General features: G+C 41.0%; 2 protein-coding genes across 2 annotated transcripts; one reads left to right on the forward strand and one right to left on the reverse strand.

Moving 5' to 3' along the window:
- The first annotated feature begins 176 nt into the window (after positions 1 to 176).
- On the forward strand, positions 177 to 1,720 carry fancf (FA complementation group F). The gene is made up of 2 exons (XM_068722459.1): positions 177 to 250; positions 526 to 1,720. The coding sequence occupies exon 2, from the start codon at positions 580 to 582 to the stop codon at positions 1,609 to 1,611; it is 1,032 nt and encodes a 343-aa protein (XP_068578560.1). The 5' UTR covers positions 177 to 250; positions 526 to 579; the 3' UTR covers positions 1,612 to 1,720.
- Positions 1,721 to 7,988: 6,268 nt separating this feature from the next.
- On the reverse strand, positions 7,989 to 21,406 carry slc17a6a (solute carrier family 17 member 6a). The gene is made up of 12 exons (XM_068722449.1): positions 20,681 to 21,406; positions 18,965 to 19,220; positions 18,381 to 18,499; positions 17,324 to 17,438; positions 16,268 to 16,355; positions 15,983 to 16,069; positions 14,519 to 14,661; positions 14,286 to 14,435; positions 11,783 to 11,915; positions 11,587 to 11,697; positions 11,368 to 11,495; positions 7,989 to 9,772 (listed from the first exon to the last, which is right to left on the reverse strand). The coding sequence occupies exons 1-12, from the start codon at positions 20,764 to 20,766 to the stop codon at positions 9,443 to 9,445; spliced, it is 1,746 nt and encodes a 581-aa protein (XP_068578550.1). The 5' UTR covers positions 20,767 to 21,406; the 3' UTR covers positions 7,989 to 9,442.
- Between the last annotated feature and the right edge of the window lie 160 nt (positions 21,407 to 21,566).

A 21,566-nucleotide genomic window follows, 5' to 3' on the forward strand; every position in this document is an offset into this window, starting at 1 on the left:
TACAATAGCATTGATGTAATATAGGGAATGTACTATATGAATATATATGTTAGAAAATAAACTAATGTGTGTAAACTGAGTTTCGCTTACTTCAATTCTACACTTTTTCTGTGCGTGTTGCTGGTGTTACTCGGCGGCTTTTACTTTGAAGGAAATACATTTGCCAAGGTTTAGCACTCAAAGACGCATGCGCAGTAGTACAAGCGGGACAAACAAGCTGTCGGTGCACGCGAGTAAAGGAAAAACATAAGTGAGTATGTTTATTTCTACGAAATATTCCTTTAATAGTTTGTCGTACTCTTATTCGTGCGTAACGCTGGATACAATATGAAACAGCATTCGTTACAAATAATTTTGTTGTGAAACGTGCCACCGGAAGCCCTGTACTGTTGTTGTTGTTGTTGTTGTTAGCTAAACTGTTTCTAACCCGCTAGCTAGCCTATTAACGCTAACGTTTTGCAGTGTGTCGGCGGCAGAAGACAGTTGTGGGTGAATGTTTAGCCTAACTGTGTGTTTCTCTCTCAGTGAGCGTCCACCAGCAGCGCTCAGAGGCTGACCTGTGGACACGGAGAGCGCCACATGGAGGCGGTGCTGAAAAACGTGGCGAGCACGACGGAGCTGCTGTCAGTGGCCGCGCTGAGCGGTGAGGTGCAGCGATGGGATAAACAAACTCTGTCCAGAGCATTTCAGTGGGCCCGGTACTGCGAACACCTCTTTTCCAGGTTTCACAACAACCCCGCGATAAGGATGCTTATGGAGAAGCAGCTGCAGCTCACAAATCAAAGTTTGCGAGCTGCCTTTGCGGAATGCATTGAAGTCTCCTTCACGGACCTCTCCCGGTGTCAGCACCTGTTGCTTGTTGGGCTGTTGAAAAACCCTGAGCTGCCCATCTCCATCATGAAGATACTCTTTGACACTGCGAGTCCTGTAAACACCCAGCAGAGTGAGTGCCAGGACGTGACCGGCTTCTGCAGCCACATCATTCAATGCAAATCTGCTTGTAAAGTCCTGAGTCCTCTTGCAGACCTGTCAGCTGTTGGTGCTGATGCTGAGGTGCAGGCAGCGATGCTGATGGAGAGGTTGGATGCTCTGCTGAGCCAAGGCAGTGAAGCCTGCCGCACAGAGCACATTTTAGACTCTGTCCTCCGGGGATTTGAAGGCGCAGCAGGACATTTCTGTCTTGTCATCGCTGCAGCTCTGCTGACAAAGAAAAACTCTGCTGCACAGTGTGCTTCACAGGACTTTCTATTGGACTGGCTGCAGAAAGAACAAAGTGTGCTGCAGCACATGTGTTCTGCTCTGCCTGCTACACTTATTATTGACCTGACCAAAGGACACCTGAAATTTAGAGATGCATACTGTGATTTGCTTAAAAAGTGGGCCTCTGATATGGAGTACAGCATAAGTGAGGGTGAGTGGGTTCAACCCAGAAGAAACCGAACAGTGTCCTTCAACAGACTGACCGAACACTTCCTGGGCTTGTTTGAGACCTGTCCCTCTTTGAGAGAGGATGTTATAAAAGAGCTAAATGATTTGAAAATGTCCGATGGAGACTTTGATGTCAGAGGTCTGAGTGTTTGGGGAGACCTCCTGTCAGCTGTAAACACGTGACTGTCAGTCTAATGATTATTTAGAGTACAAAAAGATGCCAAAATGTTTAAGTCTTTTTATATCTTTATGCAATGTATGATAGGGCTGTGTAATAAACCTCAGAACTTTTTGTAAACTGCATCAATGACTCAAAGCTGACATCACATGCCGCCTCAGATTCATATTCTTGTTGATCATTCTAATCAGACAATTTCAATCATGATTTTGTTTATATCTTAATTATGCAAAGTTCTTGCATGGCTGTAGAAAAGCGTTTATTTTCAAGCAGAGGAAGGTGTCAAAAAAAATAGCATTTTGGTATTAGTACCAAAACACAGGTATCATAAAGGCATTAGTATCGGAAAAACTCTTCTCAGTGCTGATGCTGAGATAAATGTTATTGCTGACGACATTCTAAAAATGCTCACTTCAGTGGATTGTGAAGCTTTAACAGTTTATTCAATTTGTAATATTTTATCCATGCACCTTGTAATGATGGAATTAATTGTTTTTCTCAATACAATTAGATATTTGTTAAAAACGCACATCTTACACGGTTTGGACAGATGGTAGAACCACATGCTGCCTTGTAGCAGCACGTCATCTGACTCAATTAAATTGAAAGTGAATTTCCGGCAGTGAATAGTTTAGACTTTATAAATTGGTCTCTGGAGATTCAAGGCTTTATTTGGCCCCACAAATCCCACCTCACTACCAAATGATATTATAGATGTAGTGTTTAAAAATCATTCTGTAGCTGCTGATTTATGAGGTCCTAGAAAATGGTCTTAAAGGACTATAGGAAAGCTATAAAGAAATTGCCAAAGGAAAGGAACGACATTGTGTAATCTAATTTACCCTTTTCTAACTGTACACACCCTAAAATCATTTTCACTTTCTCACACACCATCTGTCAATATTGCCTCCTCACAGCAAAGCTGCACTCCTTCTGAATCCTAACATTTTGATTGGCTTAATGCCAGTGATGTGACTCAACTGCCAATTCACACATCCCCGACCTCGCCCATGTGTCGGAGCACCTCTGCGGCGAGGGATCAGTTAGTCAGATCAGGCGTCGTCAATCAAGCCCTCCACAATAGCTGGTGTGTGTGACATAACCGTGGCAGACAGCGGATTAGAGACCCGGCCACCGTGCGGAGGGAAACACCAACACGACCACGGCTCGTTTAACATGCCACAAAAGCAATTCACGTTGAGACGGACAAGGGTCACCGAGTAAGGGGATGCATGTACACAACCAATTTATTTCCATCCAATGAAGAACATGTTCATCTGGCTGGATGGAAACCAACAACGATTGAATGGATCTCACCTGCTCCTAGGTTATAGATGTATGCAAATGTAGTTCATTTAGATTTGCAGCGTGTTAGATCAGATTTTATTCAAAGGAAATAATTAAAGGAGTTTATTCAGCAAAGAGTTTTCATCCTCTAAATACATGTTACCAAGCAGCACTTTATCGTTTAGACTTTAGGATTGAACACTGACAGATTTTTTTTCATTTTTAGATTTTGTTTCTCACTCTTCCTCACAGCCTTACACATATCTGGCAGAGTGTCTTAGCAGCCATGGCGATGATTCAGATGTGTTAGTCTCACTCCAAATTAGAAGCCTACAATTAAGTCCTATATGCTTGTGTCTCTATTAAAGGAGAACATGTTTTACAGATTATTTATATGATGCCCATGTTTGACATTGAAGGAAAGCCCATGATTTTCAATCTCCTTAAGACAATGAATCTTTGGTATTCTTTAACAGGGAGCTGCGATATTTGAATATAAATAACCGTTTTCACTTTTGCAGGATTGAAACACTATTATTATAAAGCAGCTATTTACCAACCAGTTTTTTGTCTCATAAATGGGAGCAAATTGCCCTCTGCTCTTAACCTGCAAAGTGAAATTACAGGTTTTCTTATTGTATCACTTCAAACAACAGGAGGTCGACGCAGCCCCATAATAACTGCAGCAGCCCACTTTAAATGTGAGGTTTGCTACGAGACGTCTCTTAAATCTGTTCAAGTAGCCGCTAATCCCTTGAACAATGAATTTAGTATTTGTGGGAATACAGTATGTAGCATTTTTTTCTTTTACAAAACCAAGGCCCAAGTGAGGATGTGAAATTAGAAATGAAACGCATAGCATTTCCTGCTCTCACATCTTATCCTTGGCTTGTTTTTGATTCTGTTCTGTGTGTTATTGTTCTGTGCCAGCGTGGGGTAACACACTGCAGTGTGACGTGCTGAGGGCGACTGTTGTTCTGCAGCTTCTAAAGGGTCGTGAAGGATAGCATTCATTAAAACTCAGATCCAGCCCCCATCTGGTGGTGTGAATAGGGAGTCCTCAGAGGGGTGGGGTGGAGGGGTGTAGAGCCCTCCCTCGGCACGCGCCTAAGCCGCTCCAGCCTGGCCCTTGTTCCCAGAGGCAGGAGGGCCCCTCCGCACACCTGTGTCCCACTCAGAGGACGCTGATCAGTGGCCATCCCTATCAGGCATGCGCCGAGGAAGAGGGATTGTCGCTTTCATTTGGGTTTTTTCGCTCTGAAGCTGTGAGGAAGAGATGGATGGAAGTGTAAGGCTTCCTCAGAGTCATATGAAATGTTGGTGCAGCTGGTGAAGAACAGAATGAAAGAAGTTCACGTCGCCCTTTCCAGGACATCCCATAAAAACTGCACTGTCAGACACTCCAGTGAGGTGCTGTGGTTGCAGAAACATTGACTGTAGTTTTGCACATAAGGACAGGGAGGGAAGTGAGTTGAAGAAAAAAAGCCACAACAAAAGAAAGTAGAGCTGCAAAGATTAATCGATTATGACATTAATCGTTGGATGCTGCCATAAAAGTAATGCTACTTTAAATTGTAGCTATTTTATGGTCATGGAATGCCCCTTTTTTCATGACATGCAGGAGATTAAAACACAATATAAGCTGTAAAATATGTTCCCTTGTCAGCAAATTCATCATTGTTATTCCATCCAGATTTCAAAGCAAAGCACTGGCTGCAACGGCAATATCTTGTAAAATCTTATCGGCCTCTCATCCTTTGTCTTGAGTGTGATACGAGGTTGATATGAGCATGCTGTAGAGAGGAGGGTATGAAGCTGTCAACGTAATGTGATATGGGGGAGGGGAACTGGAAGGACCTGTGATAGATTACCTCACATGCAACTGTAGGAAACCAGTTTTGCGGAGGAAAAACAATTGGATGTTGCAACGCCCCTCCCGTTCCTCGGATTGTGGAAGATGCAATTCTCACTCCTCATATTGCGGGTCGGAAAATGTTGCACTTAAATGGCATCACAGTTGCCCCGCCTCAGTACTGTGTCAGTAGTTTGGTAATAATGAATGTTTTCAGTGCACAGATGAAAATAATGATAGCACACAGTTCTTGTTGCTTTCGGGGGAGCTTTACAAGATGGAGATCTTTTACAGTGGACGCCATTTGCATATCACAAAAGGGAGGGCGTTGAACATCTTAAGCAGAAGCTCTTTGCAAAAACAAGAGATTTTAAAAAAATCATGTAGAGGCGATTCAGTAATCTTACTTCTGAACAGCAATATTTTCAAAAATATATATTGGTTTCAGTTTGCACATGTGTGGCAGTGGGTGGAGAGCAGAGACATATAACATGTCTGGTGAGACAGACTGATTTGGGCTGCCGAGCTCACCATTAATAAAGCAATTGGCGAGGGAGGAGAAGGAGGCGTTTATAAATTCAATTGCCCCGCGGTAGTGTAATGTCATGCTGGAGGGTGCCATAAAATAGTAATTACTGCAATACTGCTTTAAAATTCGGGGTTGTAATTACTTGTTCTTTTTGCATATGAGGGATTTGAATTTCTGATTGTGAGTTAAAGGATATTCAGGCAGTGGTTTGGAGAGATCGCTGTGTACGATTTGGACTGCAGACTAGAGAAGAGAAAAGGGATCGGAAGGATAATTGCATGCTGGCTGAGTCTCAGGGGAGGAGTGCAACCCCATCATCAAACACTCATTCTGGCTGGGCCTCATCCCATTACAGTCCCCCAGGAGCCACACTGCACCTGCCCCACAGACGGACAACTACTCAATCCCCCTTCACTTGCCTACAAGATTACACAACCAGACAAACAGCTCAACATCTCAAAAACTGTTTGAGTTTTTATAATGCTGCAAAAACAACAGAGTGGGTGGAGGTTAGAGGCAGGTAAATGCTGAGAAAATTCCCACGATAAATGAAATGCATCGCCAGATTTTGTCCAATTATCGCGCGCCCCAACAGGCACGTCACCGGTGCAACAGCCATGACCACACCGGCTGGTTAGGCAGGAGAAAACATGTTCCACGTGGCTGGTGACACAATTGTGTTTTCTGTCAAATTAACATGTGCACCGAGGAGCAGGCGGTAGTGAGCGTTAATGGTTTCCCTCCTCAGCCGGGCAGATAATCGGAGGAGAAACTGAGATTTATCTCTAATTGCTGCCACTGCTGCAACGGGAAGTGTTTTGGACATGGAGCTGCTTCCTGTGATCGAAGCATCAGTCAACACGGAGCAAGGCTACTGTAGACTCAATGCTGCTGCTGCACATTAAATTGATTCAGAGTGTCCATCATGTGCATAAAGCTGACGGTCAACATGTTAACCCCCACCCTCACAAACTTCATGCCTGTCTATCATTTCTTCTGAAAGGGAGAGCAGAGGTGCAGAGGTTTTTCCTGCTTATATTCACCCTGGCCTCAGGAGGAACACATTTAATGGCTACCTGTTGGTTACATTGACATCATGTGTAATGAGAACCTTCAAGAAGCTGGTCAGACCTCTAATGATGAACTGCTCTCACATTGTGCATCTGCTCCATATGACTCATTCCCACCTGCAGACGCTGAAAGGCACAGTCAGAATCACGGTCTTTGATTCATCCAGACTCGTGCACACCATCGAGCCCTTCCTGCTCTAAGGAGAGGCTCTGAGTGATGCACGTGGACGGATGGACGCCATGTTTTCCTGAATTATTTTCCACATCGCTGACGCGCTGCAGTTCGTCGGCCTCCAGAGCGGCGTGTTTGACACACTGCAGAGCAGCACAGAGGCACCACAGAAGGTAATATTCCCTTTCTTGTTCACTCTGTTCACCTCTGATTTCAGATTTAACTGTGAGTCAAAAGACTCCCTGAATGCGGGGTTCGTTTTGTTTTTGCCTTGTAACAGTAGCTTATCTATTGACGTTCTTCAGTTAAGATAGACAGGTACAAATATTCTTTTCAGAATAATTTCTTTACTCAAATTAATATTTTTTTCATGCAATTGTTAAAACCTAAACTAACTCCTCCTGATATGTCAAATATTAAATGCTAATACTGATTTTCATTGGATGGCATCACCATAGAAGGAAGTTGCAAGGAACTAATGTTGCATTCAGGTTTCACCTTGTAAAGTCAGCATTTCTGTGCTGTGTATTCAACCTTTGCATTTCTGTCGAGTGGTCACTTGTAACATTGATAATGTAGGAATCGATCCTTATTCTATGACTGCACTCATTGTAAGTTACATCAAGTATTTTATTAAAATGTAAATTAACTGTCTATGCAATGTGATGAGCATTGATGTCTTTTATGTGTTTTAATTCAGTGTTTTCTATTCATTGTTTTTCTAGCAAACATGAAATACTAACAATTCTTAAATACAGGTAGCAAAGGTAACCTGACTGTGCTTGTCACCAACATTTATTCTGAATTTAAACTTTCATTCGAAGCATTTTTGTTTTAAAAGTCCAATACACTGGAATTAAACAGTATTGATTTGGCAGGAATTAATGCAGGAGCTGGGTCAATAGTTGAATACGTTGCATGTAACACTGTTGACCTCAGTTGTGTAGAGGAGGACAGGCTGGGGAAACAGGATAGTTAATATTCCACTTTACATTCTCACAAAGTGTTTTCTTTTTCGGTCATTCCTCAGATCTTTTCTTTTCTTCTACAACTCAGAGAAATGTTAGATGCCGCTAAGAGGTTTAATGTGTTCATCACACTTTTTTGCACCTATGACACATCTTCATCCTCACTGCATATTAAAGACAGGACTCTTAGGGAAGGCAGACAATTATCCTGGTTTGTAGGAACGTAAACTCCAGTAATAGCGTAACATTGCTGTTTTCCTTTTACCAATTACCAAGCTACAGGGTCCAATACTCTCCCCGGGACTCCAGAGACCTCCGACATTGATTTACTAATGAGAAACGTGGGGAGAATTGGTGATGCACGACACTGATTGGAGAAGGTGGTTAACTGGTAAGGTAGTCTGGCTCCAGTCTCCGAGGACCACTAACCTTCAGATAAACAGCTGAAAGTGCTACAGTACATCACATCAACACACAATGAAAAGATGACGAATGACAAAAGTATTACTTTTGGGTTTTTTTTTTTTATAAAATGATAGTATTTTTTATACTTTTAACACTTTTGACATCAACATACCTCTTCATTAAACACAATATTAGAAGCCATAAAATCACATTTATCTGTATACATAAACTTCAGGCACAAAGCCGTAATAGCATCTTTTGGTCGTTTTAAACATTCTTAAATATTCATATATTTTAAACATCCTTGCAAATTTCATACAGCAAATGAAGAAAATTTTCAAATAGCAAATAAATTCAGGTGGAAGAGCAATCTATTAACTCAAGCAGTCCACTCAAACGTGACAATATCAAAGTGTCAACAAAGTACTTTTGGTGACAATGAGAACAATCAAGAAACACCAAGAGATCACAACAACCTGGTTGTTCACATACATTACTGCATTCCTCGCTGTCAAAATGCAACACGTCCTGCATCATGAGCACTAAAGCTGGATTCTCCAGACGCTAGTAATTTGTTAAAACACACACCTTAATGTTGAGCATCACATGACTCCAAAACAATTACAGTTAGATACAGCAAGCCAGTGTTACATTACAAAACAGAATGTGATGGGTGGCGGCTGGTACACAGAATTTATTGCAGTGCACACCAAACATCAATAAACAATGTCTTCTGAGCAATCGTCTTCAAAACTTTTTTTGATTTGTCTCACATCACGACTGGCACCTGATTATGAAAGTTCATCTTATTATTTATAATGGCAGAAGACGCTTATCTAAGAATAAAGCAGTGAGCCGAATGAGGACTATCGATGACTGTGAGGCGGCTGCATCTGAAACATTGATCTGAGCAAATTCATGCAACAAACACACACTAAAACTCTACGGTTCAACTTCACTCACGCTATTTTTATCATATAGTGTATTATAGGCCTCGCTCGAGAAGACCTTTTTTTGCAAGCAGACATCTCCCTGAAAAGGTACTGTCCATGAAAAATATGGCCTTTTATATTAATGTTAACACAGATCAACGACCCAAAATCCACAATAGTCTCACAGAAACAGTATACAGGTATATACAGTACATAAAACACATTTGAGAAACAGAATAAAATCTTGTTTTAGAATACTTGTAGTTTCAGTGCAATCAGAGTGGTATTTCAGAGAAAGACCCTATACGATGGTCAACTGCAGTGTCATCTGGTTCATGTTGTTCAAGTAGATTGATGAGGTTTGAGTGCCTAAGAAGTACAACATAGGCCTGCAGTTTTCTTTGCTCTCTTTATAGTGAAGCCCTACAGTAGGTAGATGTGATGAGAGACGTGTGAGAATCTAATGAGGATTGTTCTGCATTGCAATAAACTATTTGTTTACATTGGCTCTTTGAAACTAGTAACCGTTTTACTTGAATACACAGAATGAATTTTAATATCTAAGTGAATGTTGTGCAATCCGTGATGGAGAGTCTGTTTCTGTAAACAGACTAGTCTGGCTTAAGAGTAGCCGCGCTCAGCATACATCTTTCCGGCCGGTTCCTGTACATACTCCTCCGTCTTATCCCAGTCCTGAACCCAACCTCCGTTGAGCTGTGCAGTGGCCCCGTAGCTTTTAGCCGGACCGCCCATGGCGCCGTAACCCTGCGTGATGTCACCCGTCTCTTCGGCCAGCTCATCCTCATCGATGATGCCACACTTCTCTTCGCTGGTTTCTTCAGGGTCGGCCCATGGCTGTTTCTCCCCAGATGCAAAGATCCCATAAAACACCACTCCCCCGTAATGCACCAGGGCAGCAATGAGGAAGACGTACTGCCACTCATCTCGCGTCTAGAGACAGAAAACAGTTGCAGCCAGGCTAAGTCACTTCTTTAATAAGGCTCAGATTGTGTGTTTTCTCAACTGACTTCTTACCATGACCAGTGTGCTCCTAAATGTTCAGCCACAGTCACCACAGCTTTGGTTTCACATGAGAGATTCCTGTATTTAGGTTTTTGTCTGTGGTCTCTCCACTGATTTGAAGTTAGTAGTTGGACAAAGGTGATGTCATGATCTATGCGTAGGCCTAACAATCAGGATTTGGCAACATCTGAATCAAAGTCTAATGACAGTTGTGGGGTTGTCTGTCAATATCAAATGTCAAATATGATCAAACTACATCCACTCAGTCCTGATGAAGCCAAGCTTTTGACTGTTAAAAAAAGAGTGAAGTGAATTCACCAATTTATAATCTTGTGTCCCTGCGTTCATTTTTCATTCATCTCTTGTTACATGCTAAATATGTCTATTTTATACATTACATTTTTTATATTTTTCTCTCATCTCAAACATAAAAATCTTCTTGATGACTCAGCAGTTACATACATTTATCCAATCAAATGTGATTTGGAGCAACTAGCTAACTCTGACTATCATATAAAACTGCACTTGAATGTTGAGCTTGTGGATGGATAGCCAGCAGAGCAACAGAGCAGCAGAACATAGTGTCTTTTGATTTCAGCAGGGAATCACTTGGTTCACATTTATACATAATGTGGTTATCCCCCTTTGATCTAATGACACAGTGAAGGAAGTGCAGCTAAAAGTGAACAGTCCACAGCTCTGTATTGCACTGTATTTGCTGTACCACTGACAATTTTGAGTGATCCAATACAATATGTAGGATTTGATTGAAATCCCTCTTGTTGCTAAACCCCATCCACACATTCTGTCTCTCTCAGAAAATACATCACAGTAACGCTAAATATGCTCTAACTGTTGTCAACATATTCTAACTCCCAAATCGTCAAAAATCGACTGGTCAGGGGCTTTACGCTTCAAAATATGACACTCTACGTAACAACTAGCGCCAGTTTTGTTACATGCATGGTGTCTTTTCAAAATAAACTTCTGTCTTCATGTCGCTACGGTTACAAACGAGACATGTAACTAACACTGACAACTCTCGTGACTAGCGAGTGACGTGGCAAGATGTTAACGCTTACTTTAAGTTTGCACAGGAGTCAGACACAAATACCGGTCTCCTGGATGTAAGTCCTGTATTTGTTTGACCCATCCACCAACCCTCCCGCTTGCCCGCTCTGTGTGGAACATTTCACTCTTTACGATACGTCAGTTGCTCTGATCTTCTCATATTGACGAGGGTGAGTTTACATTGTAGTTAGTTGAAAGCACAGGGCGTCACTTACAGACGCTAAAGGGTGCCTCCTTACATCGGTATTAGATGCTAAGGGACACTGACCATCTGTCGGTATCTGGCAATTTGGGAGTGAGCCCGGTTTGGTTTCGTGACTTTAAACTCTTTGAATTCAATTGTTGCCTATTATATAGAAAAATACTCAAGATTTGAAATCACTTTTTCAGGGGCTTTAAAAGTTCCTATCTGAATCAATATTCACATTGTTGAATGAATAAAGATGACTCACCTTGTTCTTTGTCATTGCTCCCACTATTAGAGGGCAGACCATCCCTGACAGGGTACCCACCCCGTTGGATATACCCATGAGGATGCTGGCATAGCGAGGAGCGATGTCTAGATGGTTGACATTGAAACCTGCAGCAACAAAGAGTGAATATTTTGAGTGTGGTGCTCTTTTGAGTAGCACAAAGGAATTTTAACTAGAATCCATTTCTCTGAGACTCACCTGATATTGCAAATCCGCTAAAGCCGACCGCCAGAACTAAGAAAGAGATGGCCACCCCCTTACTGTGAGAATAACCAACCACGAGCAAGAGAGTGGCCTCCATACCAAACCCTAAAAACAATAAGAGAGTTACCTGATGAGGAATACTTCTATGGTATCGTGGCAACAGACAGAGAGCTGATTATCAAAGCCTCACCTCCACAGTTCATGATTTTCCGGACCATGGTGGTGGACATGATGTTGTGGGTCCGCAGGTAGTCCGCTAACTGGCCTCCTAAGGGCACGATGATGGTCATGACCAAGTGAGGGAGCGCTGACACTATTCCAACCTGAGAAACCATCAAACATTTGTCTGAAGCAGTTGTGACAACTACAAATAAACTGTCAAAACAAAAGTGATTCTTCTTCTATTCTCAGAAGCAATCTTTGTCTCTGTTTCAACCTCTGACGGCAGTGTCACATCTGAGCAATAATTCACCTGCTGTAATCACAGCAGCCCACCCTGAAGCTGAATTACATCTGCCAAACCAGCTTGATTCATGCTTCACGCTCTCCAGGGAAGGTGAAGATTATGAAATATTAAGAATAACTGGAATCTTTGTCTGACACATTCACTCATGGACAGTATGATCAGAAAAGTACCAAAACACAGCACCCAAACTTTCAGAATGCTATCATTGCAAAAACAAGACATGTTGCTTCTAAATCAGTATTCAAATCTATTTTCTTAAACCAAGTGAAAGATTATAACAAAGATGTAAAATAATCCCAGTTAAATGTTTTGTGAAAGGGCTCACTGAAGTTACTTGAGTTAGTGATATTTTCAGGTTCAATTAACATAAATACATTTATCTGACTGAAACAGAACATTTTAAAGTCAAGGCATTCAAGAGCGTTAGGCAAACAATTTTAAATTGTAAAATGTCAACCACTTCATTATGCACTGAGCTTGTCATTAAACCTCACAGTCTAATGACATTTGCTCTTGATCACTAACAATAACAACAATGGAAACATTGCACACATTGTTGGACACAATAGAGTGCTGCAGGAATGACATAGCATCGCACTGGTTCCCTCGACAAAAAAACAATGGGGATTTTTCACTGGATTTTAGATTATTGCAGAAAATAAACTGTGGCAAACACAAGCATATGATACTTGCACATTTTGTTCAGCAAGATAATCCTCACCAATAAACACCACTTTATGATTTTTGAAGTGTGAATGCAATTGGCAGAAGTAAAACACTATCATGAGGCTATAAATTGACACAATATACAACGAGGCTGTACAGGCAGACTAGTCTGTGTGATGACGTTTTGTAGTCACCTTTAGCCACTTGTAAGCAACCACCTTTTTTAAGATACTTGAGAGGGGTATTTATTGATGTATTTCATATCGTACAACTAAACGTTTAAATATCCTTAGCTTTAGACCTTATTTCAGGCATCCAACTGAAAACGTATTCAAACAAACCCATTGACTTCAAGACGAGGGAGGCAGAAGAGCAACATTTTTGTTGTTGGGCGTATTCCTCCAGCCCTCTATGTTTATCACAATAACACCTGTTGTCAAGCAGGGTGCACATTCAAAGAGAATTATATCAGAGACTTTAATATCAGCCATGAAGGGTGGAGCGGGTAGGCCTATATGCAGGAGACTGCAGGCAATAAGAACTCAAAGAAAAGAATCTTTTGTGGTTCATGCAGAAAAGGCAAACTGATAATCACAACAACAAAAAAACACAGATCTAACAAAGACTGAACTGAAAACCAGGACTTAAATACAAAATAATCTAATGAGGGGATGAAGTGCAGGTGGAGAGATGGGCGGAGAAGCTCAGGTAAGGAGAATGAGGTGAATGGGCAGGGACCTGATTGGCAGGGGGAAAACACTGGGAACAGGGAAGGAGCTGATTGGCTGAGAAGAACGAACAAGGCTGATTCAGACCAGGTGTGTAGATGGGCAAAGAAGGGAAAGACAGTACAGGAACACAGGAGGAAAAACACAGCACAGAAAACACAAAACAGGCTGTGCATTCCAAAACCCATACCGCCATACTATTTAGTTTGCCAGAAAGAGATTGAATAAGTTGCAATACATAGTATGTCAAATGCAAAAATACAAGGATGTTCTACTACATCCGGTCATGTTTTGCAGTATGCAAGTCAACATGCTTATTTCTGGCTATTCTGACCCACAGTCCTCTGCACAGCGGATATATGAACAAGAGGGTCCAAGTTCAAGGTTCTATGTTGAATGAGGAAGTAGTAGTATGTCCCAGTTGAATGCATACTGCATGCAACAGTACGTACTTTGTAAGGGCAGCTGCAGTATGTACCACAAGAAAAAGTATGCAATTTGGAACGCAGTGTCAGAAAACAAGTATCTGGACATGACAGCCCTGGTGCATGCTGGGAGGTTTCCTAACTAAACTCATACAAACTATTTATTTTAGGTTCACTCGAATAAAACATTTAAAAATGTGAACTGATTTATGGAGCACTTTTGGGCAGTTGAAGTTTTGAACAATACATTAACCTTTTAAGTTTTAAGACCGATCACAGCACTAGCGTCACTGTGCTCAACTTGAGCAATCTATGGCTGAAAAAATCTTAGTTTGTAATCTTGAACATTAAATTATACAATGTTAAAAATGTTTGGCTGACACCAGGCATCATGGGGGATTTCTTTACCTTGCTGATTTCAAAGCCAAACACCTCCTCAAAGTATGCAGGCTGGCTGATGAGGAGCAGATAAAAAGTCCAGCTCCTGCAGAAGTTGGCCACGATGATTGCATAGACGGGCATAGAGGTGAAGAATTTCTTCCAGGGGGTCTTGTATTTCTGTTAAGACAAACAGAGAATCAGCCGGACGTACAGCACCTATCGAGGTGTTACAAATCAATGGATACAGATCGAGAACTCACTTCCATTGCGCCCATCAGCTGGGCACTTTCACCGATGCTCTCCTCAATGTAACGGCGCTCCTCGTCAGTGATGGTCGGGTGCTCCGCTGGGCTCTCGTAGGACACCAAGACCCAGAACATGTACCAAAATATCCCAAAGCATCCTGAACAGATCATCACAGTCAAGAACCAAACATGTCCATCATTACAAACTCAGACCCACAGAACATTTTCTTTTAATTCTACTGGAGATGCCAACGTTTTCGAAGACACCAAATATGGTGGGAATTTTGTGGAAATGTGTATAAAACGATGCACAACATATTTCTATTTGATAAGACGGTGCAGCCATAACAAACAGTGAACTCACTCAGTGTCAATATCAATATCATATAACAGCTTCAATGAGGAGCTAATACAAACTGATACAATATGTGAGAAGTGAGAAGATGCTTTTTTTAACTTCAATGAACTAAAAGGAGAGAACTGTAAATTAAAGTTCAGCAGGATGTAACTGACATGTGTCTGCAAGTTATAAGTGTAGTGCAGATAAACTGATACAGCAGTGTTACAGTAACACAGCAGTATCTGTCTTAGGTTTGCTAACATGAGCTAACATTAGCTGCCATAAGATACTAGCCATACCAGACTATGTCAGATTGTAACAGCAAAACTCCTGAGTGTATTGAATTGAGATAAGGTGCGATTAATAGATATAATAGCTTATAAACTCAACTTTTCGTTTATAAGACAGACTTCTTTGTGTTGTTTCTTCTTTTGAAAGTGACATAGTCTCCATTTAAAGTATTAAAGTCTCTGAAAATCCACACAGGAGTTTGACGTTATTATGTCTGATTAGACCTCTGCTCAGGTTGAAGGTGGACAGAGTTTAGTTGGGAAATTATTGGAACACAAATCTGCATCAGTCAATAAGAATGATAGGAGGTGTAATTTGTCCCACCCAAACAGGTTCAACAAAGCTAACTAGCTGGGAAGATGTCACTCAATCATTCAATACATGCCCACAAAGTCCAGAACAGTTCTTTGCCATGATTATAGGAATCAAAAGTTCTATTAATCAGACTATTAATGATACAAGTGGAAAGTTTGGTGTATGTAAGTGCTACTGAAGTGGAGATTTTTGTCTCAGAGTATGAAAAAAACCTCTTTGAAGATATGCATTGTAAAAGAAATTGGGTTAAAGAAATTGCCCAGTTGATTGCTAACATTAAGACACTTATTTGTTGTAGTCTGATATGTTGTGTTTAAATGCAAGTGAGGCACTATTAAAGCTAGATTTTGGTGATTTTAGAAGAGTCTACAGATGCAAATAAAATAAAAAGAAGATATGTTATGGAAGCAAAATTCTTCTCAAAATTGACGATGATGAGAAACAATTTGCAAGTGCCTTCATCATTCCAAGTGTTGATTGTAAAAAGGAATGTTATTTCTGGCCTTAAATCTACTCATGACAGTGATACTCACCATACAGATAGAAGACAGAGGACCATCCAGTGTACTGGACCAGGATGCCAGCCAGAGGCATGGCTATCACTGCACCAGCATAGGATCCTGAACAAGACAAAATATTATGAGCAAGCAGAATTTGATGCCTTATTCAGACTGCAGTGCTGTCCCAGTGTCTAGTGACAGAAGGGTCCAGTACATGCTTACACACATTTCAGGAGCAATATTGTGTCATTGAAAACCTACATTTCAGTGTGTGAAGTAATATGATTGTAAAATTGACATAACGTGTAGCTTTTGTACCACAGAAGGAGATGGTTGCCAGACGACTTCTTTCCAGCGGCGGAGCCCATTTACTCCAGATCCCGTGGCAGGCTGGGTAAGTCACTCCCTGCACGGTGACAAATGACGTTACAGTCACAGTCTGAACACACGTGGATCATTCTCCATTAACCATAATGTGTTTTTCTCAATCAGAGTAACCTTCCTGCATCAATACATTTTACATCTATTTTTCCACTTTCAGTCAATAGAATTTACATATTCTGATTCCACCTGATTGACCTAGTCTGTTCTCATTTGCCAAAGACATACAAGACAAATTGTATTTAATAACAAACAAACTGACATGCATTGTAGCTGACCTTTTCTAATAGAGACTAATGGGTTAGGTGTAAGTCAGTGCAGATTCAGGCTGACCACCCACTTCATGAACAAAAAACTGAATTGTTCCTATTAAATCTTCATTACACACTAAGTGGCATACAATCAGCTATTGATAGACACAAATTGCTGGGGCTTGCAGTGGGAGACACCCTGAAATGCTAATGTTTAATTTGCAGTAATAAGTCGATGGGGGCTGAGCACAGGCGGCTCGCTCTTTCAATGGTCATGAGCTGCTATTGAAAATACAGCAAAGCAAAATTACAAAGGAGTATAACCTTCAGTCTAATAATAGCATCTCTCGCTCTGAAATCTTTTCTGTTGCGCTGCGGTGGCGCCCGCATCAAGTGGTTTTTTTGTGTTTTGTTATGTATGTTTCTATGTGAACATGGAGCCGTTCTGGACAAGTAAACCAACATACATAAGCCCTGCTATTCAGGGATTTATGATGCTTGTGGACTAATCTGACAATTATGTACAGTATAATAAATGGAACCTCTCCTTCATTTTCCATTGCAAATTATAATAGAAAGCCTGGGGATCTGTGAGAACAAGAGGATTTCTGTAAATCGTGGTCAAAGACAGAATGTCAGGACAATTTCATTAGGGTCGAGTTTAGCTTTCAGCTTGATAATGAGGCATCATTTTTGAGTCTTTTAAAGGTCAGGATCTGATGTGCAAACTGTGCATCCGTACCTCCACCAGCCCTTGTAATATCCTCACAAAGATGACACATCCATAGTGCGTCCGGGCGGCAGAGGGAATGAACATGTTCAAGATGGATGTCAGCACAATGGCAGCACCGAAAACTCTGGATAAACAATGTGTTGGGATTATTTGTAAGAATATCATCAAAACAAGATCATCTTATTCAAAGAAGATACACTGCAGCATTATTGATTCAAGCATAAAACATCAGATAAGAAATACAACATATCAAAACAATGTTAAACTGTGGGATTCTTTAATGGGAGAATTATCGAGGAAGATAAATACATCCTAATTGGATGGCACATACACAAACACAGACACAGACACAGACACACACACACACACACACACACACACACACACACACACACACACTATTCATACAGGGGAGCGGGGACAGGAGGTGTTTGCAGCAGAAGGCCTCAGTGGGCTCAGCTGACTTGGCATGATGAAGCTCTTCAAAGATTTGCATCTTATTTAGGCTTCATTTCCCTCATGAGAAATCTTAGAATATGGATAAGGGCTTATACTGCGACCTTATCCTACTTTAGTTGCTTTTTCCTCACAACTATATTTACATGGGTTTCTAATGTGTTATTGTTATAATTTGTTACTGTTCTACAGTTTTTACATATTTGTTGTTCTTTTTCTGTATCATTTTGTTTAATTGCGGCTGACTAATCAGTTGTTATAGGGAAATAATGTGATTATAGAGGCGGTATGCCCATTGAAATCATACTACAATCATTACTTAGAGCCACATTTCACACTGCAGGGCTTTGGCTGATGTGGTTGCCATGCCTCTGAACATAAAGGATTAGACATGGTGGTCCCATGGGAGCTCATTAACAAGAGGAGGCACGCCTGGTGGGCATCAGCCAAATCCCCAGTATATCTGCTGTAAGGTCAGCCTCCTTTCTTCAAACCTTGAGACCGACATCCAAATATTACAACTACATTTCCATTATAAATTATAAATAGAAACATACAACTGATACTTAGCCCCACCCACACTATCCATTCGTAGATTATTTCCAGTTACCTGTTTGCAGCCAGTCTTGAGGAGATATACCCTCCTGGTATCTGAGTCACTATGTAGCCCCAGAAGAAGGAGCCATGAATCATCCCCACGGTCTCTGGGTCCCAGTTGAATTTCGCTTTCTTTCAGAAAAAAAAAATGAAGACACATTTTAATTACTTTTCCAGACATTTAAGACAAGTGTAATGGTGTGAAATTGTTAAAGGTGTAGTAAAAATGCTTCTTATCTAAGTGTGAAATACTGTCATTGTGAAAAATATTATCAGAACGATATCAGATATTTTATTTGATGCTTCAATACCTTTGCAGCGACACAGTAACGTAGTCGATCAATTAATCAAAGCACACAATAAGTAGATTTGTTTAAGGAAAATTACAAATAAAGATAAAGAAATGTACATGTGTTCCTTTATACTTACTATATCATAAAGGCCCAGCACAATAAATACAATTTAAAAGTATACGTATCAGCTCAATTGATGTTCTCCAGGTGTGTTTTAAAACCTATCGATCTGTCTATTGGCTCTGGCCCTCATCACTTATTAAACACGTGGGGTGGGCTCGTGCGAGGAGGAGTCACCACGCACCTCTGTGACGATGATCTTGCCGTTTTGGTGGATCGTGCTGTTATTGACCATGCTGACGATGGCCACACCCAAGTTACACCGGATACCGAAGGAGATGCAGAAGCCCATCCCGCTCAGCATAGCGATGATGTATCTGCGCGGAAGCCCGAAGCAAGTGCAGTCACACAGGGGCGTCTTCCGCTCCTGGTCCGCCGTGGGTCTCCCATCCTCCGTGAGCTCGATCGCCTCACCTGTCTGCTGCCGCTTTTCCAGCCTCCTGCACGACACGAGCCGATTATATGTTCATTTTTTATTCTTTTTTTCAGATTAAATTCAATGTCGACACTTCGGTGTATGCATTCAAACATCCAGGCAAATTTAGCTGCCCTTAAAGGAGCGATAACTATCAGTGGAAAATGTGTGATTTCGTTGATTTTCTGCTAAATCAAAATTGACAGATTTTAAAAATACTGTCAATTTATACATCAGTGAATAAATACTGATGCATTTATTCACATGCATCTCACAAGCTGTTTGCAGCTAATGCTACAGATGAAATAAACTGGCATCTTAAGTACTTCGTGCTCTTTCAACGACAGGCCTTGACAATGTCTTTATTTCCATCGTTTAATTTGGCTCAGGCCATTCAAAACCTGCTGCCTTCTGAGACAATCTGCTTTTTTTCCGTTCCCTGCTGAAATTCTCTATGTTTCTGTAAAATAAAGACTCGTTGACAAACGAGGAAAGAATTAGATTCATACCGCATTGCAGCAATATCAGCATCATCGTTGTCAAGAGTTAATTTTGCCCTTATATTTTTTGAACTAGCTCCCATAAATGTTGGTTTGGCATCTTGCTTTGGCTTCCACTTAAAATGTGTGGAAAGAAATGTGAAGTTAATTTAAAAAAAACTACAACATTGAAATGTGTAGGCCTCATCCAGAAAAATAACCTAGGCCTGACAGTTTAAATGAAACCAACATAATTTCTTCTTAAGTCACGTTTCTGTGTTGCAGCTTGGAATCAAGTTGAACAACAAAAAATACGTGTTGTGTGCGTGAACAAACAATCATTTAAAATGTGTGTAATTTATAAACGTTACGTGTTTCCAGATGATTTGTGTAAGTATTGTTTTTTTCGGCCAAAGACAATTTTATTCGCATTCACAATCGAAATTGTCACATTATTAAATTTCATACATGTGATTTATACATCCTGCTCCCTTACTCTGATTTTAAATTGAAGAGCTGTTTGCTTTCAAGTCAGTTATCAGTTTTCCTTTGGATTACATTTCATGTAGATTCTTCTGACAGTATACATAATAAAGGAAGTCAATTGATATGAAGTCCATCGATCTTGGATTAATACAGATGGATACATAAGGTAATAGATATCCTCCGACCTTGTGTCACGACTCGTTCTGTTTCATTAATTATTAAAAAACACCCACGGCAGCTGGTGGAGGGGATCATCCTCCAGGGAAATAGCTGATCCTTAAATATTCGGGCCACACGACTCTGCTTTCAGCATCCTGTCCGTGATCCAACTCATAAAGAAGAGATTTCCCTCTTGATTTCATGTAATTCAGTAATAAGCACATTTAAAGCCAGTGCATGTTTTATGTGTGATATTCTTATGTGTGATCTTGACATCTGGATATTTTCTATTTTAATTCATCATAACAGATATCATTCTGTAATCAAAAGACGTGCAGAAATGGGGATTTCTTTGCCTTACCTGTAAATTTTCCCGAGGGCCTTTCCTGCGATCTGTTTTATACCCTCTTTGGTGGTAGGGGTAGCTTTCTCCGCGCCCGGCTCCATATCCAAATGAGCTATGAAATTCTACAATACTATAACAAATGGAAGTGCTGCATTAATGAGCATATTGCTAAGATGTTAATCCAAATAACGCGCTCTTGTCTTTAAAAGCAGAAAATCTCGATGTCCTGAAAAGATGAGCCAGAAAAATGGAGAAGAGAGGGAACACGTTCAGTCTGAAAGGGCTGGTTTCACAGTCACAAAACAGCAGTCAAATAACTCCGCTTTTGCCTTGCGCAATGTTAATCCATGCAGTGCCATTTTAAGATCCAGGCAGCGATTAGAAAACAGCAACACAGAAAATAGAAAGTTGCTTTTTTAGGAGGGGGGCTGGGGACTTTTTTTTTTTTAGTTCTTCGAGAAATCGAGGTGGAAAAGTGAAAATCTTCAGCTGGTGCAGGTCAGCGGAGCTCCGGTCTAATCTGAGGTGAAGATCTCCGGTGAGGCAGCAGCCGGAGGAGGTTTCAGCACCGCGGACAGCGCACAGCTCATCTACCTGTCAGCAGCTCCGCGCAGCGCCCCTCCTCCCTCCGCTTCCAACGCTCCTCTCCTCTAATTCAATTACTACGTAAAAATGTGTGAACAGCGACAGTTGCCACTTGCATAACCTCTCTCCTTCATTTATATCTAACTGAATAAAAAGGATTTCAGGATGAGCTCCGACCACTCATAAATCACTTGCTGCAGCAGGCACAAAGCATTGATCCCCCCCACTACCCTCCCTTACATCCGGTTATTGCTTGCTTTTAGGTTGACCTGCTGCGCTTACAGACACTGTTAAACATACGTGGATCCATTTATAG

Source organism: Cebidichthys violaceus, unplaced genomic scaffold, assembly GCF_023349555.1.
Source record: "Cebidichthys violaceus isolate CVI_PGR_0920_01 unplaced genomic scaffold, fCebVio1.0.p SCAF_3, whole genome shotgun sequence".
In the NCBI taxonomy this organism is placed as follows: domain Eukaryota; kingdom Metazoa; phylum Chordata; class Actinopteri; order Perciformes; family Stichaeidae; genus Cebidichthys; species Cebidichthys violaceus.

What these genes read in the sequence shown, in the direction of transcription:
- slc17a6a (XM_068722449.1), bottom strand. Translation starts at nt 20,766, where the DNA reads ATGGAGCCGGGCGCGGAGAAAGCTACCCCTACCACCAAAGAGGGTATA. An exon ending in GCCCTCGGGAAAATTTACAG is followed by an intron (nt 19,221 to 20,680) that starts GTAAGGCAAAGA and finishes CGTGTCGTGCAG; the next exon opens with GAGGCTGGAAAAGCGGCAGC. An exon ending in GAGCAATGACAAAGAACAAG is followed by an intron (nt 9,773 to 11,367) that starts GTGAGTCATCTT and finishes TTCTGTCTCTAG; the next exon opens with ACGCGAGATGAGTGGCAGTA.
- fancf (XM_068722459.1), top strand. Translation starts at nt 580, where the DNA reads ATGGAGGCGGTGCTGAAAAACGTGGCGAGCACGACGGAGCTGCTGTCA.